Below are 13,256 nucleotides of genomic sequence, written 5' to 3'. Positions count from 1 at the left end.
GAGTAACAAGTCACAGCATGTCTGTGGACCAAATCTAACATCTTGCTGCAAGGAAGAATATCTTGATTCAGCTCTCAAAAATTCATGTTAAGACAGCATCAGTTCAGAGTCCTGACGCGATGGGCAAGTCGTAACCAGGCTCTCTGACAGCTTTGTTTCAAAGCGGGGAGGGTGCTGCAGGGGCCTCCTGAGCGGTGGGGAGGGAGATGTGGATGTTTCTCAGCTTCCTGCACTGGGGAATGGCTGGGCCATCTTAGTTTTGTGGGTTTTTGGTAGATGACTCAAGTCTGATGTTGAGACTTCTTGTCCGTCAGTTTATCTGGCAAACCAAGCCTGAAGGACATTCTTGCAGATCTTCAGCTGAGATGCCGTTTGGAGAGACGTGGGCATCACAATTTTTCCTCTGTAAGATAGGCTCAGTGTGGGAAAGGAGCAGTTTCCAGGGAACTTGTCACTTATTTTCTGTTCAAATTCTCAGAGCTTGAAATGACTCTCTCTTTTAATGAGCAGCTTGTAATCATGGAATTTTTTCTTTTGTTTCGTAGCTACTCCTGACATCACTGGCCACAAGCGAAGTGAAAATAAAAATGAGGGGCAGGAGGCACTCATGTACTGCAAGTCTGTGGGCTTCCCACATCCTGAGTGGGTGTGGCGCAAGAAGGTCAATGGAGTATTTGAGGTAAGAAAACTGGGTTGTCAGGCATGTATTAACCTGCCAAAACCCCCAGTAAGGAAGGAAACGAGCCCCTTGGTTTTAGGGATGTATTATTTAGGGTGCCTTATAACATTGTGAAATGCAGTTCCTCAGAAGTTTGATACATTAGTGAGTGGAGCTGCAGTGAGTATAAAATGGATATTTATATTGTCGTGTGAACAGGGTTGCTCACTGCATTGCTGCTGGGCAAAGTTACAAACTGTCCAGAAAGATGATGTTCACAGTATCTGCTACAAATTGCAAGACGTGAGTTATGAAATGTGATTTTTTAAAAATGCATTTAGTTATAAATTTCTTAAATTGTTTTCCAGTTTTACTGGTTGAGCTCACAACTTAATATGAGGATGTGGCAGTGATACCTATTAGTGTTTAAGTGATCGTGTTTTTTTCATGTAGCAACTGATGTAGTGAGCAAGAAAATTTGACCAGCAGTTGGAATAGCAGAAGACAAGCTGGAAGCTGCTAAATCCTTCAGCCCACCTATTTTTTATGTTGCTGTATGATCTGCCAGAGAGGTATCAGTTTGATTGATAGATAAAGAAAAAACGTTAAGCAAATAACAGTATGGGTTGATTGTTCAGTTAAGCGTGAGCTTAAATTTTTATAGGACAGTGCTATAGGAGTGACTTACCAAGTGCTGCGAGTCATCAGAATCCTCTGTGGTGTGTGCAGATTCCCCTTCACACTGTCTTTTCTGGTGAAGTTACTTGATAAACTGATCCAAGATTAACTTTCATGACGATCAGTTTTGCTCCTTTTTTAATTCTTTAAACCTAAGCAACTCTGGAAGTCTGTTTTTCAAACACAGAAAGAATACAGTGCCTTCAATTCCAGCTTCTCTAAATATTCCCGAAGTCAGTGGCTTAGGCTGCCCTGACCACAAATCTGTGAGCAGTGCATGTTTCTTTTAAAAACATAGCAAAGGAAAATTTTATTAGAGCCATCATACCTTAAATAGTTAGAAAATTATATCTAATACTGTGTAGAATAATCTTAACCGGTACTGCTTTTCCTTTTCCTCCCCTTCTACCTTGAAATTTTTTCCCCCCTCTATGTTTTGTGCCCTTCTAGGGAATGTATCCTCTTTCTTGTTACTTGTTTCATCCTAGTGCTGTTAACTGGTGAGTGGAGCATCACAGTTTCTCTTGAAGCAAAAGGCCGAGAACATAATGTGGTAGCTTACCTGATCACAACCACTGGCATTCCATGGCCGATACTGTTAAAAGAGGATGAAAATACAGGTTGTCAGTTAAGCTGATGTTTTTTGTTGGTGTTTTGAAGCACAGCTCACTTTAGTGAGAGACACAGAATAAACACTAGTAGTGGGCTTTTCTGTTGCATTAAGGAAGCAGCCTCTTTGCAGGAATCCCTCAAATCTTTTCTAGTTTCCATGACATAGAAACACAAAGGTACCAGAACTTACTAAAGCTCTTGCTCTTTTCCTCTTCCACCTTTCTCTTTTTATCAGGACATCAACAACTCCTCCGGCAGATTCTTTATTTCAAATAAAGACAACTACACTGAGCTCAGCATCACAAACCTACAGATAAACGAGGATCCTGGCGAGTACCAATGCAACGCAACCAACCAGGTCGGCTCTGTCTCGGTCACAACCATCCTCCGTGTCCGCAGCCACTTGGCTCCCCTCTGGCCCTTTTTGGGGATCTTGGCAGAAATCGTTATCCTCGTTGTCATCATAGTTGTTTATGAGAAAAGGAAGCGGCCGGATGAAGTCCCAGACGGTAAGTGTGCTCAAAGCCACTTATGAGGAGAAAAAAAAAAAAAAAAGGCGAAACGAACTTGTGGAAGCAGAACGGAGTGGGGCTTTGTGGCAGAAGGATCAGTAGCCCAGTTCGTTCAGCTCTGAGCTCTTTGCTTTTCTCATCTGTTCCCTCTACGAACATTAAGCCCAAGCAAGTGCAGAGGGTCCAAGTGCTGTGCAAAGTCCTTACACTGGATTTCTCAAAGATCTCAGACTCTGGGGTGAGAGGGCGGTTATTTCAATATCCTTAAAGCTTTTGTTGCACAAGGGCTCTAGTGCTCCCATCTCTCTTTCCTGCTGTGGCAGCCCTGAGAAATCCTGCCCATCAGCCTGAAGGAGGGTAGGGCAGCACAGGGGGAGAGCTGGAAACACTGTAATCAGCAACGGCACCCCCTCCTCCATGTGGCATCTGGATTGGACATGGGCAGGTTTTGTAAGGAAACATTACACTTAAAGGGATTGAGACCACAGAGATGCTTCAAAAATAAAACGTTTTCAATGTTAAAAGAGTGGGGGTAGGGCTCTTCTTTTGGTGTGCAGCTGAATTTGTATTTAAGGAATGCTTTGGAAACTATATCTAATTGTAATAGCCACTGACTGACATTTTCTAAAGTTTAGGTTTTTATTATCAGGTTTGATGGTAGCACTAATTAGTTAAACTGTGTTTGGTACACAAAAAAAAGTAGTAACTGGTTGATCTTTGAGCTTCTGCATACCTTCCTCTTTAAAAGATGGGGGAAGGAGCAGGTTGAGACTAAAATGAGTATTTGAAAGAACCACATTGAGAACCAGGCTTTAATGTGGCACCTGGCTGCTTACTACAGTGTTTATCAAGAAAACCTATTTGAGGAATCCTGGAGAAGTGGCTGGTATGCCATCGTGCTGTAGGAACACGACGTGTCTGAGTAATGGAGCAGCTGCTTTAGAGTACATGGAGGGCAACATGCTGACTCAGGACGGGAAGCACTGAGTCATTAGTGTCGTCCTGGGTTGGACAAGCCCTCTAGCATGGTAGGTGACTTCCCAAGGCAGCTGTGTTGTAGCTTGTGCAGCAAGGACTAGTTGTTGTCGAGCTGCGCAAGGGATTGATAACAACACAGCATGATGTTTGCCTTTTGGGATGAAAATGTAGGTGCTGAAATGGTGATCTGCTTGTGAAGCTTGGGCAAACCAACTTCGTGGTTTCTGAGCTGTGTTTCAGAGAATGGGAAAAAAAATAATCTTACGAAACAGATAATAAATGTTAATACTTGGAGAATGGCTGAGGCTTGGATCACTTCTCTAGCAGATCAAAACTGTCTTAAATAGTGCATACCTAGAGGAAACTAGCTTTTGATCTCAACCACTTGAGTAGCATTTACTAACTGCTTATAGAGCATGCATTGAGACTGGTCTAGGTGTGTATCCAACAAAATCTAAACTGTGTAGTGCATGTTCCTCTGCATAACTAACAGCTTCACAGTTGCTAAGGGGTTTATACTGCCAGCAGTTTGTCCTCAAAGTGGCTCTCAACCAGCCCAGAAAACTTTGAAAAATAATTTAAATGTTCTCTTGCACGTCTCCCATATCGCTATGCCATGTTGGCCTAACTTTGATGTTGGGATGGCGAGGGAGAATCTCATCTCTGGTGGCTGTTCAGAGTTCTCTGCATTTCAGAATTTCATTTGGTGAAGTTTCACAAGGACCTAAACAAGATATCAGATTATAATCTGATACGTACTCATTGCAAGCAGTCTCAAATGGACTTAATCTAATAAAAATTGGCTTTGACTTGACCAGATTGCAACACAACCACCGTTAGTGCAGTTAAGCACACGCTGGAGGTGAAGAGTTCACTACCTGGTTGTTTCAAAGGCTGAAGTTTTCCTGGCTGGTCTGGCTGCTCATCAGATGCCTGAGGGATCCAGGCTCATCATCTCTGATGGAGGTGTCCAAGATGATGAGCCAAGTAACTGAGGTTACTAAATTTGCTTGCTCGGTCTGCTATTATTTTGAAGGCAGCTAAGCTTGAGTCCTGGAGCGATGCACCTCTGTGGTGGGCAAATGTTTTCTCTGTTCACTTTTTTTGGAGAACAAAATCCAACACAGTCAACAGCTGTGTATTAGGTTTGCCGGGATGAAGAGACACAATCGGCATAACACCTTCTGAGCCAAAGGCCGACTTGAGTCCTACATTCCCTTGGGTACTCTTGCATTTCATTATGGCATTTGAAGCTTTCTGTGATGTCGTGGTGGGAAACGCCCTATAAGCAGGGACATTTTACAAATGCGTATGTGAGAAATCGTTGATAGTCTGCTGATTTCCACACTTAGATGTTTTACTTAGGTTATTCTTAATTTTATTATTTTAAATACGTTGTTACGAAATGCCAAAGTTAATGTAATGCAATGGCGTACTTATAATTTGGAATTTAAACTCTGCTTCCAAAATCACACATCCGCCTCTGCATGCTGCAGTGAGCTGTAGCGGGTAACATCAGCGAGCCTATAGCTGAGACAGCAGCTCATGCAGATATTAGTCTGCATATTACCATATTACTTAATATAAATATTATTTGGCAACAGCCGCAATCTCTCAACTATCAGCTGGTTTTCTGATTATTTTTAAGTATTGGTTTTGATGTGTTAAGATTTAAGGACAAGAGCTGTGGCTGCCAGATCTTCCTGTGAAGCTGCTGCAGCAATGATGATTGAGCTGTTAGTGCCTCCTTGCTAGCAGGGGAAGAAACTGGTAGCCTTGTCTGCAGAGTAACTTCACTGATGGCCCTTCTTGCTGGGATGTGAATTTTGTCCCTGGAGCACTCCACATTTTTCCTCAGACACCGAGATTCCTTCATGTTCCCCACCATCACCCCGCTCCCCGTCTTCCCATGGCGGAATAACTCTGGACCTTCCTTAAGTCACCAGATTCTCTGCTGTTCTTCCTTTGCTCTGGAGTAGCAGGTAGAAGCAGCCAGAAAACCCCAGCCACATTTGAGGATGGATGGCTATTTTGCATCTTCCTTTGGACAGCTGCCCAGTGGATTGTTACCGTTGGGCTTGGCACATCCTCCTGCCGCAGCCTAAATGTTGGGGTGCAAGCTTTGTACCTGTAGTCTCACCCCTCTGCAGTGCTCCAGGGTGGCCCGTGGGGTGCCATAGATCCCACCTGAGGGAGAGGTGTCTCCCACGTTCAGTCAGGCTTTCTTTCCCCTTGAGAATCCTCTGACATACTGGCTAATGTCTGTCCTGTTGAAAGGATCTCAGGCGTGGGGATTTCTGCATAGACGTAGTGTATAGACCTAAGATGAATTTTTCCAAACAATTCAAGGTTTTCTTAAAAAGTTTTGGGGAAAAATTGTGATGCTAAACGTGGTAACTTCCCCTGTATACAGAAAAATCAAAGCCTTTGTGGAGCTGAAGGAACTGTTAATCGACAGTCTAGAAGCACACCTGCAGCCCGTGCCAGAGCCTGACTGATCACACTGTAGGATGAAATGCAGTTGAGCTGCATTTATCTTGGGTCTTGCTGGGAGGTGCTGGTGTCCATGCTGAGCTCTCACCTTGTGCAGTACCCAGGTGACATCATTTCTAGGCCTGGCTTAGTTAAGCCTGCACGAGTTAGAGGCAGCCCTTTGGGGTGTGCTGTGTTCATCCCCTTGGACAAAACCAGCCCAAGCTGAAAGGTGGAGCAGGATTGCTCCAGACCCCACTAATACCAGGCACAACTAGTTTTGAGTCCTTTTGCCTTTCCCAGCTGTACTAGCCCTGCCCTCACTGAGGTGCCACCTTCCAGAAACTGCTCATCTTCCTGCTCTTTTTCCAGAAATGTATTGAACGATTTAGCATTCCCACATCTCCAAAGAACCCTCCAATTCAATGTAGCGTAAGGTAGTGAGATGGCAAACCCTGAGGGTCCCCCACTCCACCCTGGCTGATGAACTGTTTTTAATGGAATATGATGTTTCTCAGGCAAACCTCAGAAGTATATACCCCTTTGACAAATCAGGTCAGTAATTGTAGTGTTCGTATTTGCAGTGCACTTGTATACACACAAGAAGATATTTGCAAGAATTTCATAGAGAAGTGAGTGGTCTTACAGTTGCATCAGCCTAAAAAACCAAACCAAACAAAAAAAACACCAAAAAAACAAAACAAGCAAGGCTTGGGGGCTGTGCCTTTTTTTTGGTGAGTCTAAACAAAGAAATGCCAGAAAACTTTTGGTAACTGATGCTGAACAGAAGCACCCAGTTGCTAGTGGGGAATGTGACTGGAAAGAAACTTATCCCTGTCCTGAAAGGTGTCTGGGATGCTTTCCAGAAGGCTTGGGAACTCTACCTGGCCAGCCAAAATAAAGCCAATTGAATTAATTCCCTTTCTCTTTCTCTCATCTCCATGTTCCACAGGCTAAAAATTACCTGTCTTAGCATGCCAGCTACCTCATCTCTTGGCAGATGGGTAGAGTGACAGATACCTAGTTAAATTTGGAGCAGTTCTTCTCAATTTACTGTTTAGCTGCAGAGTGAGGCTGCTTAGGTTTCAGAGTTTGGGGGATAAAGGGCTGTGTGTTACAAGACACTTTCCCAATGTATTCGCTGGCCTTAGGAAAGGTGTTACCTTTGCCTGGAAGTGCTGCCATGCTGAAGAACAAGGACACTCTTTTAACTTTGGCATTTCCTGACTGCAGGGTTGGTTGTGGTTTTTTTTTTTTTTTTTTTTTTTGCATGGACTTTGCTTTTTGTGTTTAGTCAAATTGCTTTTTACGCCATGGAACAGGGCTGCTCAGTAGCTCCTTTGCTAATAATTCCTCCTTCACATAATTCAGATTTGTGAGTCTATTCTTTGGTGTTTTTTTTTTTTTTTCTTTCTCCTGCTGCTGTAGAGCAGAAAAAGGAACTTTGCACCCGTGAAATCTGTATTTCCACCAGAAATGGTGCAAGGAAGGCATTAGTGGATGCCTGGTGCAGGTTCGTGCTGTTGTGCCTGTGGACTAGGGGCATTCTTGCCCCCCTGGGCAGGGCGGTGACTGCAGCCAGTACCTCCAGTAACCTGCCTGCAGGTGCGAGCCCCCTTGCACCCAAATTATGTGCTGGAAGGAGGAAGGGAGGGCAGATTGCGCTTGAACTTCTGCATCCTTTCAAAATGAGAGTTTTGACTTGCTTTACGTGTGGTGAAGCAACACACAGATCACATACCTTTTCCAGAGAGCGGCTAGGTTTTGTAAAATCAAGAGTGGGTGAAGAACGTGCAGCTTCCAGTGGCTTTTGGTGATGAAAGCTGCATGAACGTGGCATGTCAAGGCCAGAGACGCTGGCACATCACTGCATGTACGATGGGAAGCGGTTTCAGCAGGGGACTGCTGATGCATTTTGCTCAGAATGCAAGTTGCTTGGACTTCCCTTGACAAAAAAAGGAAGCAAATAGCTTTTTTTATTCCTCTGTGGTATAGCTTAAGCTGCTTATTTTTGATAGACTTAGTGATCAGCCATTGTGACCTGAATATAGTATATCAAAGATTCCTAAAGAAAGTGTTTTTTCTGTTGTTGTTGGATCAAATAGCCTAAAACTAGCAAAGCCGCTGTTTTAAAGGGTGTGTTCTGGGGTAAGTAGAAAGTAAAAACTTCTTGGCTACATTCCCCTGTAGGAATGTAAACAGTTTTTACTTTAAAATCCATATTCTATGTGATCTTTAGTTCAAAGCCATGAGGTGACTGGGTTATAACATGTCCTTTTTCATTCTTCCCTTCTCATTTCTCAGCTTAATACAAAGACTTTCCATAAATGTTTTTCTGCTCCGGCTCTGTAGAAGCTCCATCCATATCCCCACATTCTTTCTAATACTCATTTTTTTTTTCTTGACTTTCCCTGTTCCTGCTATTACTGTAAGTAATTTAAAGAACAAAATGTTTTCGCTGATATGGTTTACCTTGTAACAAATTAATTTTTTTTGTGGGTGTTTTGGTTTTTTTTTCCCCTATTACCTGCACCTTTCTCTCCTATGCTTAAAACTCATCAAGGGGAGAAAATTGTCAGACAGGCTCATTGCGAGACTGTAGCTATCAGCTGTACCTAACAGCAAGCATCGTTGTAGCACAGTGGTAATCGAATAGCTGGGCTCCTCCGGGCCTTTATGTACTGATTTGTTAGATGCTGTTATAGGATCAGAATTCCTCCAGGCTGATGTAAGCGGTCTTGGCCAGAGAGTCTCTGTTACTACGCTTGTGCCTTCATTCCATTTCAGAGGAACTGCTTTATTTTTATTGGTTTGCTTTATGGAGCGAGGCAAGCGTCTCCATTCACCTCTTCTTCCCTCCTCCCTCCAAAATATTCCTGTTAATGGAGCCAAAGAGAAGAGCGTTGCTCCGAACCCGACGTGCATCGTGGGGGTAAATGCTGCCCTTGAATCTTTGCGTGCAGCCACAGCCCTGAATGGTTAACGCAGGTTGTAATGCTGTCCCTGCCAACAGCTACCTTCTGAGAGCGTCACAGTCCTGCGTGGCAGAGGACTGCTTTGGGTGCTCCATGTGGAGCCTTCGCAATGTTTTACAAGTTAAGAACTGAAAAATTTATAAAAAAATTTAATTTTTCCAACTTGGCCCAAATCTAAATTCTTACAAATGTTCTTCTCAAAAGTTTTCAAGCCACTGTCAAATTTTATCGTCCCAGAAAGCAAAATCTTTAACTAGCTTTTAAATACAAAAATTCCCCAGCAGTCTCTGTAATAGTTCCAACAGATTGCTTTGCAGACTGTGGAAGTGGTGTTGTAACAGGACCCCAAAGCTGCTACAGACACTGGCTTTTCCTTTTGAGCATCTGGACAGAAATTGAACTTAAGTTTCACTTTAAGAATGCTCCAGTTCACTATTGGTCTGTAGAGGCAGGTCTGAGGGTTGCCACATGCCAGTGTAAGAACTGTGGCTGAAGCTGCTGGTGTTGGCTCCTCTCTGGGTAGATTTTTTTGCAAGTTTTAAAGCACAACCAGAAATGGAGAGTCCCTTTGGATGCAAACATTTGAATCTTAGTGCTGGAAGTACCTGTTAGTGTTTCATTTTTAACTTCCACCATAGTCATAAAAGGCTACGCAAGATTAATTTGATATTAAAAATAAATAGCTTTCCAAAGGAGGTAAAAGAAACTGAGTAACATCTAAAATGCCTTATAAAATTAAGGCTGAGGGGGGGGGGGGGGGGCACAAAACACAGCCCCCTTCTCAGACTGCTGAAGCATGACTTACATTCCCAGACAGTTAATAAAGCAGAGGAGCTAAAACAAATCCATTTGTCATCATCTTGCAATCTTAATGTCCCGATATTTTTGCATGGAAGGATTGATTACATGTGTTACACGATGCGTTAGACAGCAGCAGTTCTAACCTTTCTGTTCAGAAATGTGCTATTTCAGGGCACCACTAAGCAGACAATCACTATACCCACAAGAAAGGCTTGGCTGGTTGGGTTTTTTAAATCTTGTATTATATAAACAATGGGGGTTTTGGAGTCTGCAGATCCCCTCCAAATTCTAAAGGAAATTCCTGCAAAAGGAGGGGTTTAGCGTGGTCAATTATAAAATTACAGCTCACCGGGCAGCGTTTCGGGAGCCCCGCGGGTACAGAATGGAATGAAGCAGCATACGGGGAGGATGTTCTCTGTGGCCGTAGGTTTTACATCCTATTAGAGACAATCGGTTACTAGAGCAGGTCTTCTGGCATAAAGGTTTTGAGTTATATTGATATTTGTCGGTTACTATGACTTCTTTTTTTTTTTTTTCCCCCCTTCAATTGCATCATACCCTTAAAAAAATGGTGGTAAGTGAGAGATCTGCATGCTTTGGAGTTTGTTTAATCTCCGCTTCAGTCTATACAATGCACAAGTCATAATGTTAACACTTTTTCTTAAAACTTCTTCATTCACGTTCACAACTAATTTGGATTTCAGTTTGCTGTTTTTAATCTTTATTTAGTCTAATTTTGTACTTATTTTTCTGTTGTTCTGTTGCCCCCTGATTTCGCTGAGGTTTCGGTCTTTGTCTGTACTGTACTGGGGATGCTTTTCCAGCAGTTAAATGGCTGACCAGGATAGTAACGCAGAGAAATTTTCCTTGGTCTATTTTTTTCTCTGTTTAGGTTATAGATGGGAAAGAGACGAGTGGTGGTGATCCACTGTATAATCTTAAGTATTAGGTATTTTTTGATGGATCTTTGTTAGGAAAACACCTGATGGCAGCCTTTATAAATGTGAAGCTTGCTTTTGTTAAACGCACAAACCTACTTATCCGAAATAGGCATCTTAAGTATTTTAACAGAGAAGGAAAAAAAAGGGTATTTTATAGTGAGACAGCTTGTATCTGAACAGTGCAGTTTGCTCTTTCTGAAGTCCAGCCAAACAAACTCTCAAAGATGTCGATTATGCTTGTTAGAAAGCGGAGATAACTGAGTCTCAAAGCAGAGTGGCATCGGTAGCAGTGCTGGTCCGGGGGTGGGGGGAGCTGGGGGCTTGCTGTCTGTCCGGGGCTCGTCCCAGCCAGCGTGCGGAGCGCGTAGCGCAGCCTGCTTTAAGATCTTTTGTGAATCAAAAGATGCTTGTGGAAGGAAGTTCTAGATTTACTCTACTGTGCTTTGTGTTTCAGTACCTGATGTGTCTCTGTATATCGCCACTGTATATACAACAGCACATTGATGTCTGGTTGTCCTTACTAGTCCTAGTTCTCTCTGTATCTTGTCCGATAGTGTTACTGTTGCTGGTAATGGACTTCTGTGGACACTGGTGTGTCGCTAGTGTGTTATTTTGGCTGTAAAGCTCTTGGTTTGTGGTTAGTTCTTTATTTTTTTGAAATATTTTTTTGTTCCGGTCACTGTCTGTGCTAGCGGTGGCTTTGCCTATCCGTTGCCTTGAAGGTACAGGTGGAGTAATGTCCCCTTTGACCGACATTACTCCCAGCGTGTGCTCATGCGGATGCCTACACTGTTAAGATCGTAATTTCCATAACTGCTTCATGTGCACTAAGCACCCTTGTGGAATCCTGCTGAGAGTTTCTTAAAGACTTCAGTGAAAAATCCCTCTAGCACGAGGTGGGAACGGCAACTGTCGAGTGCCAAAAACAGCAGGTCCTGAATTGGTCCCCCCAAAATACTTCTACAGGAGCGTTAACTTGCTGGATTGATTTCTGTGCTGCTGTTTAAATGCACTTCTGTCTTCTGTACTGCAGCTTGGGAGCAAAATAAGGTGTTTTACAATTCAAAAAAATGTTCAATTGGTCATGAAAGAGCTAATGCGAAACATTACTCATTGGCAGATTTTTTTTTTTTCCCCAATTCTTAAAAGAGAATAGTTTTGCCAAGAGACACAGGCAGAACAATGCTGTCAGTCTTCTGTAGCTGAAGTCTGTTGTGTCTGAAGGTATTACAACACCCCCAACTTTTCCTGGTGTTTTGGGCCCTGTGCTCTGTCGGACGCACGCACAATGCCTGCTGCTATCCAAGGACTACGTTTGGGTACTTGAATCAAGTATTGCAGCTTCAACCTCCTCCTGACCTGGTCCGTTTTAATTAGACATTGAGAAAAATGGATTATGTAGAGGTTGTATCATCCATGGGGGAAGATGAGCATGTGGTGTATATACCCTGTTGTGTATATACCTGTAATTACCCATCAGCAGTTGAAGAATGGCTTTAAAAAAAAAAAAAAAGTATATTAAAAAAAAAATAATGCAAGAAAACCACCAGCAGGATTTTACAACTGAAACGTTGGTTTGTCTTCTCATCTATTTTTTATGAGATTGAACCACTGGAACTTGGGGACAAGATGAGTCTGACCATATTGCAACAATCTGTCCGCTACAGTTGCAGTTCTTCATGACAAGCATTCAAAGTGTTAACTAAAACCATTGAAGCAACATACCTGCCATTAAAACTTGAATCCAGAAAAATAACTCCATGAACCTTTGCACTACCAAGTGGAATGGCCTTTAATGCTGTAGATACGATTGGTTTGCTGTTTGCAACTCAGCTGGTGTATGGGGCAAACACTGACTCTCTTCTTCTTTCCTTCCCTTGTCTTTCCCTGGATCGTGTTGGAATTCTTGCTGCAGATGATGAACCAGCTGGGCCAATGTAAGTGTGTTTTAAGAAAAAAATATTACTGAGCTTAATCGGAGGGTTTATGGGAGTTTACATTGGACTGATATTACGCGTGACATGACTAATGATAATGGGCCCTTTGGTTTGTTGCTTGTTAGCATTGGAGTAAAGAAAAGTGGCACCTGCAAGGCCCCTCCTAGAAAATCAAATATTGCTGAAGTGACGTGTGGACTGCCTGGCGTAGTCCATTTGATGTATTTTTACAAATATCATAAGCAAAAAAATAAAAAGCTTCTTCAGTTGTGAAAAGGAAGCAGTAAAACTAGGAAGCAAATGACAGGTTATAGGAGGTGGGTTGCACTGGGCAAGAGGTGGCAAGATCCAAAGTCTAGAAGCTGTGTTGTCCTTAGCTGCTTGAGGTAGGAGGAGGAAGAATGAAATGCTGTTTAACTTACTGTGTACAAAGACTTTTTTTTCTATGCCTGCGATTGATTTTGGTGCATTTTTAAAATTATTTTTCTCCAGGAAAACCAATTCTACAAACAATCATAAAGATAAAAACTTACGCCAGAGAAACACAAATTAAAAATGCTTATCATGTAAGTATGACTCGCACACGTCTCGGAAACGGTCAGGCTAAAGTCCTCCTTTTTCTGTAGTGGTTGGGGTGCGTAAACGTAACCTGTTCCACCTATTCAAAAGTTCCCAGCTGCTCGGAGGAGGGC

The 13,256-nt window shown here is 42.8% G+C and overlaps 1 protein-coding gene across 3 annotated transcripts in view; it reads left to right on the top strand.

Annotated features, from left to right (window-relative positions):
- The window catches only part of NPTN (neuroplastin), a 59,039-nt gene that overhangs the window by 44,001 nt on the left and 1,782 nt on the right, over positions 1-13,256 (top strand). For 2 of the 3 annotated variants that reach the window (XM_074838025.1, XM_074838024.1), the window contains exons 5-8: positions 546-679; positions 2,184-2,457; positions 12,543-12,564; positions 13,057-13,130. In XM_074838025.1, coding sequence (XP_074694126.1) covers positions 546-679; positions 2,184-2,457; positions 12,543-12,564; positions 13,057-13,117 — 491 coding nt within the window. In that variant the 3' untranslated portion in view covers positions 13,118-13,130. The remainder of the gene's footprint in view (positions 1-545; positions 680-2,183; positions 2,458-12,542; positions 12,565-13,056; positions 13,131-13,256) is intronic. The other variant, XM_074838026.1, reaches the window with a different exon arrangement.

This window comes from Strix aluco, chromosome 12 (assembly GCF_031877795.1).
Source record: "Strix aluco isolate bStrAlu1 chromosome 12, bStrAlu1.hap1, whole genome shotgun sequence".
Classification (NCBI taxonomy): domain Eukaryota; kingdom Metazoa; phylum Chordata; class Aves; order Strigiformes; family Strigidae; genus Strix; species Strix aluco.
Note: the sequence above shows the minus strand (reverse complement) of the source record. Positions and strands in the feature narration are given on the sequence as shown.